This window comes from Euphorbia lathyris, chromosome 3 (assembly GCF_963576675.1).
Source record: "Euphorbia lathyris chromosome 3, ddEupLath1.1, whole genome shotgun sequence".
NCBI classification, from domain to species: domain Eukaryota; kingdom Viridiplantae; phylum Streptophyta; class Magnoliopsida; order Malpighiales; family Euphorbiaceae; genus Euphorbia; species Euphorbia lathyris.
Window position 1 is genome coordinate 27,627,124 of NC_088912.1, and position 19,570 is coordinate 27,646,693.

The window sequence follows — 19,570 nt, forward strand, 5'->3', positions numbered from 1 at the left end:
ACAATCTTACTAGTTGCTACTTCCGTCTTTATTTTAAAAAAATTAAAAAGAAATTAGACGATGAAGAAGAGAGGAGGTGGTGGTATGTTGGTAAATTGGAAAGAAAATCTGATGTTTTTTCTTGGTTTCATTTTTTTTTTCATTTTTAATGTTTTTCACTTTTTTTATTATTTATCCTGTTTTTTATGTTTTTTTTATATTTTTAATTATATAAATAAAATTTTATAATTACTTTAACTAATCAAACATATATATTCTATAAATAATTACATTTCATTAATTTTGTAAAATTTTACTGTTTCATTTCATTATATTATATTGCATTAGAGAGTTGAATGTGCTTTTTGCCATTGATCTAAGGCAAAGTGAGAAATTTTACTATTTCATTTCATTATTTATAGTTTTAATTATATTATATTTCTTTTCAAATTAAAATAAATAAATAAAACTAAGAGAGAAATTAATGAAATATAACAGCCGTTGGATTGTTCTTGTCCAAGTCCAAATTTTGAAATCGGTCTTTTACTTTGCAGAGAACGAGAGAAACGATTACTTCCCAAGATTTTCAATTGATCGATCTCCAACATCAGTATGTGCAAATCTCGGTCAAAGATATCATCTTTACTCCTGCAACTACTCATCTTTCAATTCTTACCTGGAATTCTGGCAATCAGGTAAGATAAGTTCTTCAGTTTTCATTATTTTAACTCTAAAAGAACCCTTTATATGGTGGCTGCGGATGGAAAATGTAAATTTCTTTGGCGTAGATAATTTATAGAGCGCCGAAGAACGGTCCATTAGGGAATATAATTTCATTAACACGGTATTTTTCTTGGTAGAATCTGCAAATGTGGGCATTTTGTCTATTCGTTTAGTTGAGATTTCGATATGTGGATCATTTGCACCAAGAACGCAACAATTTTTCATGATTATTATTTTGATTGGAATGCTGGAATGGATTGTGTCATACAGTAATGTATTTAGATTAGTTCAAGATAGTTTTTTCAATTTTTTCTTTCTTTCTTTTGATCTTACTTGCTTCAATGGAAATTTCTTTTGGTCCTGGTAGAATAGAATTTGCTAGGATTTCTTTTGTTATAGAACCTTCATTTTATCTCTTAAAATTTCAAGGATTTTAACCAGAGAAGCTTGTTAAGACGAAAAAGGAAAGGTTTTCCAATAAGATGCACTGAGATTTTGAAAGAACTGTGTCAAACATTAGGAGCACAAGTTTTTATTTAGGTTATTATGAATTCACAGAAACAAATTCAGTGAGGACTTCTGATTTTGAGATGTTGCTGGTGTATGAATTTATACGACTTCATGAGAGTTTTTGCTGCATTATTCAGAAATATTCTCTTTGATTGAACAAAGTGGGAAGAAACAAATACTAGGCTGTGTTTGGAAACATTATAGGATCAATTATGATTAGGGAATTCTTGTACCACTTAAAGTGTAACTTATTCTTCCAAGTCATGGATCAAGTGTGTAAACGGGATCGTGATTGATACCATAACTCCTAATTAGATGAGCAATGAACAAGATAGAATGACGGAAAAAAAAAAATGCTTGTCAGAATGATACAGGGTCACTAATCGGGAAAAGGTAACCTAGACCCGAGGATGCATAGCTAAGTCATACTTGACTTCATTCGACATAGATGATGTTCAAAGGGGGAATATACTGTGTTGAATTGAAATAAATCATCCGAAACAGATGATGTTCAGCAGGGGATTATACTGTGTTGAATTGAAATTAACTTGTTCTTGAGCATTTTTTTTATGCAAGGAAGTAGACTATCTTCTATTGAAATTAACTTGTTCTTGAGCATTTTTTTTATGCACATTAAACATTAGGAACTTTAGTCTTGTTATGGATTGAGTAATTCTGACTGTCTCATTATTTTTCTCTTTTACTTTATCCGATGTTGGTTATTTTAATTCACCTAGTGGTAATTATATGTGCCATTTTCTGTGAATATTGCATTGCAGGAAGGACATTAGCTTTCAAGATATAATAATTTGCAGAAGTACAGTTCAAGGAAGATTTCTACTATCTGATAACAATGGTGATGGTTTCTTTTTCTTTTTTCTTTTTTGATATTTTAGTCTTTATGAGGATCATTTAGATTTTAAGGAAGCTGTAATTTAAGGAAGCTTTTAAATCTTTTAGATTTTGAAATGAATTGTGAGGATCATTTTTACCAAGTGAAATTGTTAGATTTAAAATGAATCCATGGAATGTTTTAGTGAAAAGACAGAATGAACTTTTTTCGCCTAAAAAGCCTTATATAGAAATCATGAATATGCAAAACTTCAGTTAATTGTGCCCTAGAACATGAGAATACAAGAAGTTTTGAGCGATACGATGCCTTTTTTAGTTATAGATACTGACATGATTAATATTTCTGGATATAAAATAAACATTGAATATGTCGCTCGAGTTAGATAGGAAAATGCAAATAGTGCTGTTTAAATTAAGAGTGATGTCGAACCTAAAAAGAAATTAAACTATTCTAGGATGTTAGGATCATAGTTATTTAAAGGCGCGCCTGAGGCGCGCCTATGGCGCATGGCGCACCAGGCGCAGGCCTTAGCGCCATGGCAGCCCCATGGCGAGGCGCAATCGCCATGGCACGCGCCTGGTGCGCCATTTTGCGCCAAATGCAATTGCCAAAGGCGCACCAAGGCGCGCCTTGGCAGTTAGAGGCAGTTATGGGCAGTTTTTTCATATATCTGGGATGGAGCACATGTTTTATTAACAAAAAGTATTAAAGAGGAGAGAAATTATACGTTTTAAACTAATTAGAAGACGAAGAGACAGAGTCATTTGAAGAGTTGAAGATGAACTCGTGTTTGAAAATGATACTCTAACATGGGGTTTAGTTGGTAAGGCTGCTGGAGTTGAAGAGATTGCATATAACACTAGAAGAGTAGGAAAAAAGGCTAAAGTTTCATCTTCCAAGGATCGAGGAAAAGCCCATGTAGTTGTTCGAGATGAGGAGGAAGAAGAAACTGAGTTTGTTGATGAGGATGAAGAGGATCAGTTTGATGATGATGCTTTAGATGAGGAGTGTGATAGTGATGATGAGGAGTGATGGATTTGGAGAGTTTTGATTAGGAGTAGAACTTAGGAATTAGTATTCAACTTTAAAGTTTGCTAATATGGGGTTTATTTTGCATTTTAAATTTATTTATGCTTAAGATATTTTCATGATTTAGTATTCATTGCATTTTTATGTTAGTTTTATAGTTTTATAATTTTTATTTTTGTAAGTGCGCCTTGTCTCGCTATGGCGCGCGCCATCGCCGTGCGCCATGCGCCAAGGCTCCAGGACCCCTTGCGCCTTAGTGCGCCATGCGCCTTTAATAACTATGGTTAGGATCTATCTTGGTTAATGCTACATACCTACATACTTGTAATTATTTGTTTCAACAACATAACTGAATGACTTAATTATGAGAGGAAAATACAAATCTTTCTACATTCTGAATCAGGCATAAAAGTGGTTGAGCATTTTATCCAATGTGCTAGTTCAATGAACTGAATCTGCTATTGCCATATATTGGATGCATTTTAGGCTACGTATGTGATGCTCTATCGGTGAATCCTCAATCTCGATGCTGTCCTCAGAAAGGAGAGAAATACTCTTGTCAGTGAGTTTTTCCTAAGCAGATCTCTGAGGTTCTGACTTTTTACCAATGAGAAAACTGATGAGGATTTTATTCTTGTTCGCAGTGGATGCAACCTTCTTTCGCAGTGTTGCAATTCCTATGAATTTTGTGTTTCATGCTGCCTCAATCCTGCAAGGGTATTTTTTGATTGCCTGTCTTTCCGCTTTTGTTGGATTTTTACTCATGCAGTCTGCAAAATGGAACTCATTGCTTAGATTTATTTTGCAGATAAAAAAGGAAGAAATAACTAAACTGAGGATAGCCAAGCCAGCAACTGCAGGTTTTCACCTTCTCTTTTTACTGTTTCCGCTGGGTCATATGCTAGAAAAGATTTAAAACTAACAAATTCCAATGTACAAGAAGATGCATAACAAGCTATTTTAGTTTTTATGTTTTTTTGGGGTGGGTAGGAGGAGGTGCAGTCTGGGCCTTCTGTGACTTGTGAGATCTTATGCAGCAAACTTTTAAATTAAATTTCAACTAAAATCAGACGATTTGTATGTAACTGATAACTGAACATTTGAGGGCTGATTGAGCCTGAATATTTAAATGCTGATTCTGACATGTTGCTGCATAAGTGTTCTGATTGTTTTCGTGCCATTTCAAGGGGACGAAATAAAGGAATTCTGAATTCCTCTTCAATTATGTTATTATCACATAATGCCATTTCTAGGAGATAACTGACATCCATATTTCTTTTCTCCCAGGGACATATGCAAGTACGTTTGATTTCTGTGCTGGGAGGTGCCGCCATAATTCTGAGAGTGTGGTATTTTCTTTCCTTATTTAGATGTATTGAGAATTGTATTAGTCTTCTATGTAGATGTTTGATCAGAGGTGACTGGAGCATTTTTATCTGCAACTTAGATCAGAGTTAATAGTTTATTTATGGGCATGAACCCTTATTATCACAAGTTTTTTTCTTTAGTTTTGGATGAATATGAAAGTGAAGGCCATCAAGGTGTTCCTGTGACCTTCCTAGATTTAGTCAGAGGATCATTTACAGAGGCTTTACCTTTGCATCGTTTCTGTGGATATAATCTAATAGGAAACAGCAGCAAATAGTTAAATGTTAAATGTGAATTATTTTAAAATACATTATGACTCTTAGGGAATTATTTACTTCATTCTTGGATTCATAGGAACCTTGGACTAAGGATCTAAATTTTGTTATAAATCTTGGATTGTGATCATGTTATGGTCCTTGTACCCTAAAATCGCTTGCTTCTTACTTCTTAGGGTATTCGTTCCTCTACCTATTTTGCCAGGAACTAATCAGAACTCAACTGAATTCCCTTCTTTGCTTATCCATGAACTGTTACGAACAAAATAACAATGATGAATATGATTTCAGAGAATATCAGTAAGGACAATAATGATGGGAGTCATGATAATTGAAACCTTGTGATGTTAGTTTTTTGAATAATTAGAGTCTTACGTGTTAAGAACATTTTTTTTTTTGCTCCGATTTATTCACATATAAATCTTACATGAAAAGGAATTATTTATTGATTTATTTAAGTTTGTTAAGATTTGATAGAGGTGATATTCCATCTGAAACAAGTACTAATATTGCAGGTTCATGAAAATGCTTATCTTAGTGATTTTCATCATTGCTTTACTCCGCCTTCAAATTCTTCAGGTGCTTGTAGCTGGCTTTTTCTCTTTTCTTCTGCTCTCTCTTCCTTCTGTTGCCTTGCTTTTCAGCCTCAAACCTTTTGTCATATTTTAGGAACAGGATATATAAGTTAATTTTGGCCAAATATGTCATTTTGCACTAAATTGCCGCCAACTACAAGTTTAGAGGCTTTGGACCTTTAGCCGTTTAAGCTCTGAAAAGTGGAAGCTAATTGTTATTATAAATTATATTGACATCGTTTCTTAATCCATTGAATTTTAATTACAGCAAGTGCCAATTCCACTCAGCTAGAAGCAAGACTTGTTGGCATCAATGTTGTAATTGGAAGGTAGGTTTGTGGTGGAAGTTGCCTTTGTTTTTCCTTACAAATTGAAACTTCTTTTAATGTACATTCTCTTGTTGATAGGGAAGGTGAGTCTTGTGACTTAGCATGCCAGTCAAATGGACAATCATGTGTCTTAAATAAGCTTCTGGTGCTTAATCAATGTGACATGTAAGTAATATTATATTTAATTTTTCAATTTAGTTTTGTATGATTCATTCATTTTATTCATTTTTCTATTTATTTTTGTACGATCAAATTCTATCGAGTTCCACTCATAGTGATTATTTGTCAAAGAATTGCTGGTTATTTTCTAACCGTAAATTTAATATTGTGGTCTAAATCATCATACTTAACAGCATGCAGAAATATATGGGTTGCAAAGGAGGATGTTTAGCAAGCACCGGGGCCGATCAGCCTGCTGAAGTTGTTGATAATGCTTCTCAAGACTTGGTATTTTAATTTTCTGCTTTAAGTATCTGGAAATTTTGGACCAATGCTTCTAAATATCTCACATTTAATCTTAAAACCCATCTTAGCATCAGTTAAAGGCATCATTATAAAGTTCTGTTTAAGTAGTCTGTTATTAGTTTGTAATTTGTTTATGATGCTAAAACTAATTGTTTGTGGCCTGTTACTCGGTCATGGTATTGATAGATTCAACCTTAGATTGGACATATGCTTGCACATTAGGTGAAAAAGTATGTTCCACGGAAACTTTGATTTTAAAGCATTTCACGTTTCAGATACTGAAACTCTTGGAAACTTGTTTGAAACATTTTGGTTCATGTTTCCGTAATTTCCTCTATTATACGAGTATGTTTTTTTTCTTCTTTTTTGAGAATTTGAGGCCTTTGAATTTCAGACTCACGATAGAAGTTATTTGGAACTTGTTTTAATTAATCTTTGAGCTCCTAAATTCCTTGGAACTCTTGGTCGCATATATAATAATGTATATCTTCTTGATTTACAGCACCCAGGAGCATGCTTGTATACTGAAACACAAGCGATGCTTTCCTGCGATGGTTCACATCAGCATACAAGGAGACTTTGTCCGTGTGCATAGTGTCTTCTGCTTGGTAAGTTTTGATTCCATCAGTGTTGCAGCTGCTGTTAATAGAGTTTCATTTTCATGTCTGATAAAAAAGAAAAATCTGTGGGCATAATCATTAAATTTCGTATATTGAATCAGACAGAGTACTTTGCATTCATCACTGGACACATTGTTGTATTTGTCATAATATGCTACAAATATTTGATTATTAGTTGTTAAAGGCACGCCTAAGGCTCACAAGGCACTAGACAGAGCGCCTTAGCACCACCAAAGACGTGCTCTGTCACCAAGCAACAGCAAGGCACGTCTTTGTGCGCCTCGCTGTGGTTATAAGAGGCACTCCTATATCTCACATATCTAGCAGATACACAACGGGAAACTGAGTTTGTCGATGAATATGATGAGGATGAAGAAAATCAGATCTTTGAAGAAGAATTTGATGATGATTGATGATTTAGTATTTATTGCATATATATATTTTTATTCTTTTATTGTGCCTTGTTTTGCTCAGTCACGTGCCTTGCGAGCCTATTTTCTTCTGCTTTTGAAAAAGAAGAATAAATTGATATCTTCACAATCTTTAATCTGCTTGTTAATCTTTTGATTTATTTGCAGGAAATTTTAATGACAGCACTTAATATGAAGCTTGGTGTTCAGAATGTTACTACTACTTATAAGGTAGTGGTATTTAAGTTCATAAAAAGAAAGTTTTTGTAGAGAAATAGAAATAGGAAATGTTTTGGGGTTATAAATAGATTAGATGAAAGAGAAGAAAAAAAACTTAAATCATATTTACTGCTAACTTTGTTGATTAGATATGTTGCTTATTGTAATTATGTTACATTACCACTGATTATAATTTTGTAACAACTTCCAGACTTTGAATATTTTATTACTGTTAACTTTAGCCAAATCAGTACTGAGATATAACTAAAATGTTGTTTTGAAAAGAATTCTTTTAATTCTTTTTAGGTAGATTTTTTTAATCAACTTTTTGAAATTAATAGAAATTTGTTATTTCATTTCGGCTTAAAGCACTATTTGTTCTCTTACCTATCCAAAATTGTGTCATTTGGTCCCTTACCTATTATTTGGTCACATTTGGCCCTTGACCTATCCCATTTAGTGAAATTTCACTCAATTTGTAGGACTATTTAACGGAATCGTTATTTCATTGATAAGTAACGATATTTTGACACTTAAACTTGAAACATGATATTTCTTAAAGTTTTTTTTCCACATTATGTGGAAATAATTAATTAGACTAAAAAAAACAAAAAAACAAAAAGCAAATCCTAAACTAAAATCTATTAAGTTCCAATGAGATAATGATTCGGTTATTTTTGAATTTAAATTGGGTGAAAGTTTACCAATTTGGGATAGATCAGGGGTCAAATGTGACCAAATAATAGGTCATGAGCCAAATTTTGGATAGATTAAGGGCCAAATAGTGCTTTAAGCCTTTCATTTTCTCCTCACGTTAACATTTTCATATTAAAAAAAAGCAGATAATTCTTGTTTTTCCAACAGCAAACTGTGATATCAAACAATATGTAAACCAAACGGGTATCGGGAAAGAAGTGACTAACAATTAATTATAGAATTAAACTTAGTGTCACTTGTGGAAGCCAAACAACTGTGTATCATTCAAGGAAATTAGGGGGGCTTAAGCCAAACATTGCTGAACCCTGCAACAATTAAGGCCCTAGCTTTAACTTTGTCATGTAACACGTCCATAGAAACATAAATTGTTTGCCGAGAGGAGATAACACCATCCTTCCACAATTTGTCATTCTTTTGACGCCAAAGGCTCCAAAGGAACATTAGAACTTCGCTCGAGATGGCCTTGGTTGTGCTTGATAGCTATGTTGCACGGAAATGAAAACGGAAAATAAAACGGCAACAGATATCAGGAAACGTTATTTTTAAGAAAAATCAGTTAGGAAACGGTAATGGAAATGGAAAAGAAACGAAAACAGAAACGGATACGAAACGCGAAAAGTGCAAACATAGCTTGACAGTAGTCTCCATGCGAAATAACGGGATTCATAGGGAATATCAGCTTTCCAAATTCTATTCCAATCCCTAAATTTCTTGTATTTGGGTTACAATCCAATTTATTAAAAAAAATCTTTGGTTGTTAAAATCAATCCACCCATTAAATATTGAACTTGAATAGATTGAGTTGGGTTGGATTGATTATTAATTCAAATTATTTCCAATATAAATTTATAGCTATTCAACATTGGACTAAATTAATGAACTTACAAATATTTGAGTTAATTTAAAAAAAAACTCCTGTGCTTTTACGTTTTCGTAGATGGGTACATGTGGGTTTTTTTTGAGGATATATAATTTAATTTTTCATGGAATTAGATAATATTATTTTTTGTTTTAGATATTTTATATGAAAAATAAAAATATGGATTAGGCTATGCTTACTTTGTTTTTTACAAAGTAAGCCTTACTTTGTTTTTACCACCATTAAATAAGTGTCCGGTATAGTTATTTTATTAAAGTCCACCATCATCCGATGGTGAAAAGAAAAACAAAATAAGCTTTATGTCCCGACATTTCCAGCTCAAAACCCTCATTTTTCGAGGTAGGCTCGAGATCCAGTCCTTTATTTACTCCAGTTTTTGGATCGGACTCCATTAAAGAAGAACTAGACTAGTCGCTAGATATCGTACCTCTTTCACTAATAAGGCTGGAATTTTGGGTCAGCCCACTATAATCCACAATTACCGGACTATCAATTTCCATGTTATATTAATGAGGCCTAAGTTGATATCTCAACCACACTACAATGGTCCACAATTTTTGCACCTCGCGTTCTTTTACCCCCCTCATTTATTTCCAAACTAGTGTCCTAAAAAATTAACATCCTACATCTACATTTGTAGTAGGTGTTGAACCAGTTTTGATCGCATGCATCTTAATGAACATATAGAATTTGCTCATTTACCATTAGATCTAGACTTATTAGGATCTTAAAGTGGAGATTCAAAATATCCTGAAGCTTAGATTTAATAAGTCTATATCTAACGATGAATGAGCAAATTTACTTGTTCATTAAGGTGCATGTAAACATTTTTGGGTGTTGAACACAATTTATCTTCTAAAAACTCATACTCTACATCAAGAGTATATTTAAGGTAATAAAGAAAAATTCATTCTTTAGTCCTCAAAATTTCAAAACTTAACATAAACTTTTAATTTTCCCCAGATCCTTTATACTGAAGCAAATTCAAGAGATAATCAAATTTTTAGACAAATTTACAAAACTATGTATTAAGGGGTAAATTACACCCATGGTCACTGAACTTTGCCCATTTTATTATTGTAGCCACTGAATTTCAATTCTTAACGGTATGGCCACTAAACTTTACACTTTTTAACACCGGTAGCCACTCAACTTTAACCAAGTACTCAAAATGACCGTTAACGATCTCAAAATGAAAATATTCAAGAATTAAAGTTGTTCAGAATGACATTTATCATGAAACCACGTTTTTTATTTTCCAAAATCATCTTTTTTTTAGCTTTCTTTCTCTAAAAATTCACTCTCTCATAACCAAACAACACCTAAATGACGTCAAAACAAAAATTTACAAGAATTAAAGTTCCTTAGAGTATCATTAACTCTTCGATCTTTTATTTTCAGACCATCAGCGGTTGTTTTGAGGCGTTGAGTGACCACCGGTGTTAAAAAGTATAAAGTTCAGTGGTCATATTGTTAAAAATTAAAGTTCAGTGGCTACAATATTAAATGAGTAAAGTTCAGTGGCCATGGGTGTAATTTACCCATGTATTAAGCCTATGTAATATTAGAAGAACCAGTGTTACAAGTGTATCCTTATTTTATTTTTTATTTTATTTTTGTAAGAATATTTTTTTGTCCTTGTTAATTCCACCTAATAAAACAGTCAAGCAGGCTTATTAATACATCATTTTCATCCTGAACTTTGAACTTATTAAAAGAAGTTGATTGGTTTATTCAACTTTTAAAATATTTCGATAGAATTGGGTATTGCTATATACCGTAATTTTTTTCCACCCACCGCACTCTTTTGACATTTATGCCATTGTCATAATTTTTTATCAAAAACAAAAACTTTTTTTTCCTCTCTTTCTCTTCCAAACCTAAAAACTCTAATTGGACGAAAATGGACCCGAGCATTCCCGAAGACCATGATTTCGTACACGAGGTAATCCTACGATATAAATTTAAATTAAAATTTCGTTTATTAAATTTTGAATTTTTTTTTAAATGGATTTGGCCTAAACGGCCAGCACGCACGGTGGAACGGATGCGCCGCTCGTTCCACCGTACGGTGGAACGAACGGCGCGTGCCGTTTCCACCACGGGTGGAACGGGCAGTTTGTCCGTTCCACCCGTGGTGGAAACGGCACGGCCCGTCCATTTAGGCTAAATTCATACGGGTTCCGCCTCCGATTCGGAGGTGGAACCCGTGATTTCGGAGTAATTTTTTTAAAAAAATACCTTACCGGAGCATTCATGACCCGCTCCTGCCTTTGACGGCATGTCGTTTTAGGTCGGGTTTTTTGAAAATCCAAAAAGCTAGAGAAGATTTGAGAGTTTTGAGTTTTTGAGTTTGAATTATGAGGAAGGCAAAATTGTCAAAAAAAAGTGCGGTAGAAAGTATAACCATGGCGGTATATAGCAGCCCACATATTGTACAAAATATACACTTAATTTTCTGAATTTATGTTAATCAATTAATAAGTTAGATGTAGAATATATGTTGTATATATTTTAAAAAAGTAAAACCACGTGCGATTCTAATATTAGAAAAAAAAATGTTTTAGGATTGACTAGTAAGAACTTCTTTTTCTTTTTAATATGTTTTAATCTATTTTATAAATTATGTAATAACATTATAAAGTAAATGCAATATATCTTCCTTATTTAATTTATTTTTTTACAACCGAATAATTAATTGATTATATTTTACGTAAATTCAGAAAACTAACTGAACATTTTATACAAGTTCAGACGTCGGAATATTTAAAAAGTTCAGAAGGTCAATCAAGCTTTTTAGACAAATTCAGGTGCAAAACGAGGATAAGCCAATTTTCTCCCTAAGCATGATTAATTAAATATTAATTTTTACTCAAATGTACATTCCACAAAGGCCAAAGAAACAAACAAAAAAGATAAAAAGTAAGAATATATCATATTAAAAAAACAAAAAAAAAATTACAATAATCAACAACTTCCACTACATATAATAGTAATCTTTTTTTAATTAATTAACCTGTTGTTGTGTACTGAAAATATCAATTCATGAAAAATCTTACAACTTAAATCAAAACCCATAATCTGTATTAAAAACTTTCTTGCTTAATAGCCTTGAACTAGCCCTCAATCCTCCATCACCATCTCCACCTCCAGCTCCTTCATCTTCATCTTCTTCTTCAATTTCATCCTCAAAAGCAGGATGATTAAAGATACATTTAAGAAGTTGTGTACCTCTAAGAGCATTCGTCAATGGCAGATGACCTTCTGGTGTATCATCATTAAGTTCCCAAATAAACTCATTAGGAAAAGCTCTGTAATTGAATTGCTCAATTTCAGTATCAAGTTTCTTCATCCACCCAACTTTAATGAAGAAATTACTGAAATCTTTCTTAGCTTTACTCATCCAAATCCTCTTCTGAACACTGTAACCAAACTTATTCTCACTGTACTTCCTCCAAAGTTCATCAATGGCTTTCAGGTCTTCTTCTGAGATAAATTTCACTTCAGAGAAGAAAACATACCCACGTTTCACCGCAGCTTCACCGGCAAGAACTATGAGAAGACGCCGGGTTTCTTCGTCGGCTTGCCGGAAGTTTTGGGCGGAGAGATGTTGCTGGAGGAGGCCAAGGGTGAAGGTTGTGGAAGTGGAAGGAGTGGTGGATGTGGTGGAAGAAGAGGAGGAGGAAATGGAGAGGGAGAGGGAAGAGAGGGAAGAAGTTGGGGGTGGTTTGAGGAAGATAGAGGAGGAAATTGAGTTAGAAGAGTCTAAAGGTTGAAACTTTATGAGGTGGTGGTGGCGGAGGCGGCGGTGGTGGTGGAGGGAGTGGAGGTGGTGGTGGTGGGTGGCCATTTTTGGGGAGGAGAGTGAGAGATGGGGAGAGGGTAATGTAGTAGAGAGAAAATGGTGGAAGGTTTTGATAATGAAGGAGGGACATAAGGAATCTGTGAAGTGGGAGGTGAAGAGATAATATAATGCTGGATTTTGATTGGATAGAAGTGGGTGAGGTTAGATCCTCTCTCTCTTTACTTTAAATCATAAAGATAAAACCATTCACAAACACAAACAATCAAAATTAAGGATTAAAATGTTTTCATTTATAGTTGATTAACGACCGTTTGTTTTATCTACTGTTTACTGGTGATTATGGTTTGTTGTTATAATTTGTTGTTTGATATTGGAAAAAACTATTTTTCTAAAAAGCAATGATTTCTTCTTTTTGTAAAATGCTACTTTTCAGATGTAAAGTCAAATATGAAATTACTAATCAATAGTTTGATTGAAAAAAAACAACTGCTTTTATATGTATAAAAGATGAACAATAGTTTTATAATCAAAAATTTAAAACTCTTCGTGTTAATATGAAAATGCAATAATAGTGAAAAATAGAGTAAATAAACATTCACTGAAGTCCGTTTAGTTTATCTCTTGTTTGCAGTTGGAAAATAGGGATTTCATGCTTTTGGAAAAAAAACTAATTTTCATATATAAATGCATAACAATAGTTTTTGTTTTTTTTTTTTGGTAAATTGGAGGGGCCATACCTCGAGAACAGAAAGCCAAATAACTAGTTTCGAGTCGTCCAGGGAAGACACGAACCACTAATATCATAAAACATAATATCCATGATGCCTATAGGAGGCTTATCACATTTATGAAGATCCAAAGGACAATCGGTATACATAGTTTTCCATCCAATCTGTCAAATCCGACCCTAGCTAGCATCGGGTACGACGATTAAACAAAACAACAAACGTTAATGGGTCTAATTACGATTCTAATTTCTAATAAAATGGCTTCTAACTTATATCATAAGAATGTATCAACTTAATCACCATTAATTTAACATAATTACTGATTCGGCTTGGACTTGATAATATTATAATATCAAGCTTCCTACGTATCTCAATAATTCTAAATTGATCAAAGCCACATAGTTCTAAATACATATTCTCATTTCTCCTTATCGCTTATTAATTGAACAATATAGATGGTTTGTTTTACCTTTAAACCTTTCATATATACACTATACATTTATCAAATAATTTATATGCATAATCATAATCATAATCATGCACGGAATAAGTTTTGTATAATATGATTAGCATGTATTTTATTATTTATTTATTTATTTAATTATAGTGGTTACTAATTTCAAACAATTAACCGAACTCCTATTATAAATCCAACATCAAATTATCAAAATTTAAAAATTTTGGACACGGACGTGACACAATCCGCTACACGGTTCCTATATTTTTCTAACCAAACATTTAAAGCTCTCATTTTTAATATAAAAACGCAAACAAAAATAGAAAATGGAATAAACAAAAACCCTTAATATTTTAGGGTTAAGTTTTTGACTTAGGGCCCGTTTGTTTTACCTACTGTTTGCTGTTACGATTTGTTGTTGCTGTTACGGTTTGCTGTTGGAAAATGCTGCTTTTTCAAAAAGTAGAGATTCTCTGCTTTTGTAAAAGGATGCTTTTCGGGTGTAAAGGGCGAACAGAAGATCACTAACCAAACATCTAATGCTGCTTTTCATATGTAAAAGGCAAACAGGAGACCACTAACCAAACACCTAAAACTCTCCCTTTTAAAGTGAAATGAAAAAAGAGCATGAAAATGAGCAACCAAATAAATTTCTGACAAATTAGTTGAAATACAATCCTTTTTTTTTGTATTTGATAATTTGAATTAAGTTGGATTAAATTGATTTTGGGAATTATTTTAACTTTGAATTCAAAACAATAAGCTTTTTTCTTTTTTCTTTTTTTTTTTTTTTTTGATAAAAAAAACAATAAGCTTTTGTTTCTTCTTCTTCAAAAAAAAAGGACAATGTATGACATGTGATTGACATTAAATAGTATGTACTATCATTTCTATGGCATTGGTATGTGGTAGTATTTACCAAAATTTGATAATGTATGGCATTGGGTAAGCACACGACTCTTTTTTTATGTCAAATATATATTTGAGTACTACAATATATAGACTAATTTGTTACTTAATTAAAATGTCTGAAGATTTTCTAAAAAAATAATGTTTGAAGATTATTTTGTTAATTTTTACAAATTATGTTTTTGGTTGAAAAAAAGTTAAGGAATAGGGGTAGAGTTGTTCATAGTCTAAGTCGGGTTGGGTTTGGGTTTAATGCTTAACTATCGTGTTATAATCTTGTCCAATCTGTATTATATTCAAATTGGGATTGTATCAAACTGAACCAGATAAAAGGGATCAATTTCCAAACCCGTTCCATCCAGACTTCCAAATAATGTGTATTTGTATTGAAAAGGTAAATTAAAATTCAACTACAATTATAATGACAAATTCAACTAATATAAATTTAAATAAGAAAAAAAACATTTAACAAAATAATTACTAAAAATCGCATCTAGGTAAGAATATATATATATAATTATAAGGATAGGTCGAGCTAGTCTCGAGTTTTTGACACAAATTTTAAACCCAAATTATTTATGTATGAGTTTGAATGGATCCAGACTGATTCAATTATCAAATATGACTATTCAAATCAAACTTTTTATTTTTTATTTTTTAGTAAAATTAAATCTAATGGTTTTGACAGTTTAATAGTAATAGATTTCACATGAAATATTTCTCATTGATTACAATATATAATGTAAAATACAAGCTTATTATAAATAAGATAAAATAATTATTTAATAATTAGAAAAAGTCTTTCTTAATTACAACACAATTTATTGTTTTCCAAGAATTTCATAAATTTAAATTAGAATTTTTTTCCTAATCTTAATATAGGAAAATTTCTCTAATATTAAATAGAAATTTCTTTAAAACTATTTTGATTAAATTTAAAAATTAGAAGATAATTTGTTTTATTTGTATAATTATGAACAATTTTGTATTTTCATATATGAAAATAAATCAAAAGACTCTTAAGATAAAACCTAAAAACCTTATAATAACGTGATGGATTAATGAATTAAATAAAAACACAGGATCTTATAAAAACACAATCTATATATAATATAAAACAGTAACGATGGAGCTGAGGTGTCACTTCCTCTTTTTTTACTGATAAAAAATATAATAAAAAATATAATATATTAACTTTAGTTATATTATATTTATTTATAAAAAGATTATTTTATCCGTACTATATCTAAGAGTTCTACAGAATTTAAATTAATCCCTAAAATCTCTCTAATTCTCTGCATATCTATATCTAAAAGTTCTACATAATTTAAATTAGTCCCTAAAATCTCTCTAATTCTCTGCATATCTATATATAATATAAAACAGTAACGATGGAGCTGAGGTGTCACTTTCTCTTTTTTTACTGATAAAAAATATAATATAAAATATAATATATTAACTTTAGTTATATTATTATATTTGTTTATAAAAAGATTATTTTATCCGTACTATATCTAAGAGATCTACAAAATTTAAATTAATCCCTAAAATCTCTCTAATTCTCTGCATATCTATATCTAAAAGTTCTACATAATTTAAACTAATCCCTAAAATATCTCTAAGTCTCTGCATATCTATATCTAAAAGTTCTACATAATTTAAATTAATCCATAAAATCCCTATAATTCTCTGCATATCTATATTATATAATATAAAACAGTAACGATGGAGCCGAGGTGTCACTTCCTCATTTTTTACTGATAAAAAATATAATAAAAAATATAATATATTAACTTTAATTATATTATTATATTTATTTATAAAAAGATTATTTTATCCGTACTATATCTAAGAGTTCTACAGAATTTAAATTAATCTCTAAAATCTCTCTAATTCTCTGCATATCTATATTTAAAAGTTCTACATAATTTAAATTAGTCCCTAAAATCTCTCTATTTCTTTGCATATCTATATATAATATAAAACAGTAATGATGGAGCTGAGGTGCCACTTCCTCCTTTTTTATATCATTAATTGTAATTATTAATTATATTTTTGTTAATATTTATATATTAAGATGAATCCGTGCATCGCACGGGTCAAAAACTAGTTTGCACTTAATTTCATCCATTACATATTTCAAATTTGACGTGAGGAGGGGTTGAGTCAGCAACATAAATTAGCAATAAATCTATATATCTTAATTATAGCATTAAATCAAATTAATGGACTTAAAATCATATTTTAAAATCATCACCGTAGAATTGAACTTAATTAAGGCCACTTCTATTTCATTTCTCTCTCGGTAATTTCAATACAAATAAATTTTTTTAATACGTAATTAAGGTATTTATTTTCATTCAATCTAAAATTTTAATTAAAAGTTCGATATGTATTTTTTTGATAATTGAAATCATTATGATAGGGTTCGAGTTCAATGAACATGATATTTTGTTATTGAGTATATCATCCAAATATTTATGTTAATTATTTATAAATCATAATATTAGTATGTTCATAAAATATGTTAATAACAAAAATCATGTTAATTAATTAAATGAAAAAGTTAAAAAGAAAAAGAAAAAAAAAACTCTTTTTTTGTAACATAAAAAGAAAACACACAAAAAAACTAAGGCAGAATCATTTGGAAAGCTAACATCCAAGTTATCTAACAGCAACCTTTCTTAACACTTATGTGAAAGGAAAATGAATCATTTCATTGATGTAGATCTTGAAGAAGTGTTACAGAAAAAAGAAAGAGATGAAAACTCTTGAGTTCTTCATCTAGCTTCTCGAATACAGAGAGAAGAGGGAAAAAAGTAATTAAAACTAATCTATACTTACCTATTTATACTAACAACCCTTACATTACAAGTGGGCTGTGCACAAAGCTTTTACAATAAAGTCCCTACACTATTGTACTTATAACCATAAATGTAGAATCAGTTACAACCAATTAAACCAAAATATATATTAAGAACATAAGAGAAAATAATCACAATACTATAATTAATCAGTAATTAATTATGTATGTTAACATCTCCCCTCAAGCTGGAAGGTAAACGTTAATGACCCCTAACCTTTGTAACTGAAATTTAAAAGCAGGTGTATGAAGCGGTTTGGTAAAAAAATCAGCTAGTTGTTCATTAGATCTAACTGGAAGCAAGTGGACCTTTCTAGCTTGAACCTGTTGTCTAACGTAGTGGCAGTCCAGTTCTATATGTTTCGTCCTCTCATGGAACACGCTATTTTTAGGAATGTGAATAGCAGAAATATTGTCACAGTATAGAGTCGGAGGATGCGATTCTATCATATGCAGGTCGTTAAGTAAGTATTGAAGCCATTGGACTTCGCCACAAGTGAGGGACATAGCCCTGTATTCGGCTTCCGAAGAAGACTTGCTAATAGTTTGTTGCTTTTTTGATTTCCACGATATAAGTGACTGTCCTATGAACGTGCAGAAACCCGTGATTGATTTCCTGGTTTCCGTGCAATTGGCCCAGTCAGAATCAGTATATGCTTTGATATGAATATCAGAATTAGCATACAGCATAATGCCTTGTGCAGGGTTGCCTTTTAAGTATCTAAGAACTCTATGTGTCGCGGCAAGGTGTAACTCAGTGGGTTTATCCAGGTTTTGAGAGAGTTGCTGGACAGCATAACTAAGGTCAGGTCTGGTATTAGTGAGATACAATAACTTGCCTACTAATCTCCTGTACGAAGTAATGTCCTCTAGTAAAGGTGAACTAGTATAATCAATTCTAGTCAACATAGGCGTAGAACATGATTTGCATTCTAAAAATCCAAACTCCGCAAGCATGTCAAGAACATACTTCCTTTGACACAAATGTATCCCATTAGAAGTCCTAGATACCTCAATTCCTAAAATGAACTTGAGCTTTCCTAGGCCTTTAATAGTAAATTCCCTGTTTAAGAATGCTTTCACCTCTTTTATGTCATCATGACTATCACTCGCAAGGATTAAATCATCTACATAAACAGTGATAGCAATAAACCTGTTATTTTTCTTTCTAATAAAAAGAGAAGGATCAGCAAGAGATTTGGTAAACCCTATGGATTGCAAAGCAGTAGCAAGCTTAATGTTCCATTGCCTACTGGCTTGTTTAAGCCCATATAAGGACCTGGTCAGCCTACAACTAGGATTAGGGACATCAGTACTTACACCAGGGGGTAATTTCATATAAATTTCCTCCTCAAGGTCCCCGTGCAAAAACGCGTTGTTAACATCAAGTTGTTCTAAGTGCCATCCTTTGATGGCAGCACAAGCAAGAAGAACCCTTACAGTGGTTAACTTCGCAACAGGGGAAAACGTATCAAGAAAATCCACTCCCTCCTGTTGAGTAAAGCCCTTGGCTACTAACCTAGCTTTATACCTATCTATTGTCCCATCACTCCTTCTTTTTATTCTAAAAGTCCACTTACAATCCACCTCCCTTTTATCCTCAGGTTTAGAGCATATCACCCAGGTCTTATTTTTACTTAAGGCTTCTAATTCTTCCTGCATAGCTTCCTGCCATTCAGGATGACCAGCGGCTTGCTTATAAGTCTTAGGTTCCTGGTCAATCATAAGAGCTACGGAGTAGTTCTTTTGCGACCGAGAGAGTTTATCATAGGAAATAACTTTGGACAGCGGATGGTAAATGGCACTTTCAATGGGTGTGATAGAATGACCCTGAGCAACAGCACAATGGTAATCCC

General features: G+C 32.1%; 2 protein-coding genes across 3 annotated transcripts; one reads left to right on the forward strand and one right to left on the reverse strand.

Moving 5' to 3' along the window:
* Positions 1-496: 496 nt before the first annotated feature.
* On the forward strand, positions 497-7,596 carry LOC136224788 (uncharacterized). Of its 2 annotated transcripts, none has more exons than XM_066013207.1 (12): positions 497-674; positions 1,992-2,068; positions 3,581-3,656; positions 3,739-3,811; positions 3,903-3,954; positions 4,382-4,443; positions 5,253-5,316; positions 5,581-5,641; positions 5,720-5,806; positions 5,995-6,088; positions 6,609-6,714; positions 7,305-7,596. In XM_066013207.1, the coding sequence occupies exons 1-11, from the start codon at positions 592-594 to the stop codon at positions 6,699-6,701; spliced, it is 822 nt and encodes a 273-aa protein (XP_065869279.1). In that variant the 5' UTR covers positions 497-591; the 3' UTR covers positions 6,702-6,714; positions 7,305-7,596. The 2 variants fall into 2 exon arrangements, with proteins under 2 accessions (XP_065869279.1, XP_065869280.1); XM_066013208.1 differs by having other exon boundaries at positions 4,382-4,440.
* A 4,269-nt stretch (positions 7,597-11,865) lies between these two features.
* LOC136221933 (tetrapyrrole-binding protein, chloroplastic) lies at positions 11,866-12,852 on the reverse strand. The gene has a single exon (XM_066009412.1). The coding sequence runs from the start codon at positions 12,800-12,802 to the stop codon at positions 12,020-12,022; it is 783 nt and encodes a 260-aa protein (XP_065865484.1). The 5' UTR covers positions 12,803-12,852; the 3' UTR covers positions 11,866-12,019.
* Between the last annotated feature and the right edge of the window lie 6,718 nt (positions 12,853-19,570).

Excerpts from the sequence above, each read along its gene's own strand:
- LOC136224788 (XM_066013207.1), top strand. The coding sequence starts at position 592 with ATGTGCAAATCTCGGTCAAAGATATCATCTTTACTCCTGCAACTACTC. Across the intron at positions 3,657-3,738 it reads GGAGAGAAATACTCTTGTCA|TGGATGCAACCTTCTTTCGC; the intron begins GTGAGTTTTTCC and ends TCTTGTTCGCAG. Across the intron at positions 5,642-5,719 it reads ATCAATGTTGTAATTGGAAG|GGAAGGTGAGTCTTGTGACT; the intron begins GTAGGTTTGTGG and ends TCTTGTTGATAG.
- LOC136221933 (XM_066009412.1), bottom strand. The coding sequence starts at position 12,802 with ATGGCCACCCACCACCACCACCTCCACTCCCTCCACCACCACCGCCGC.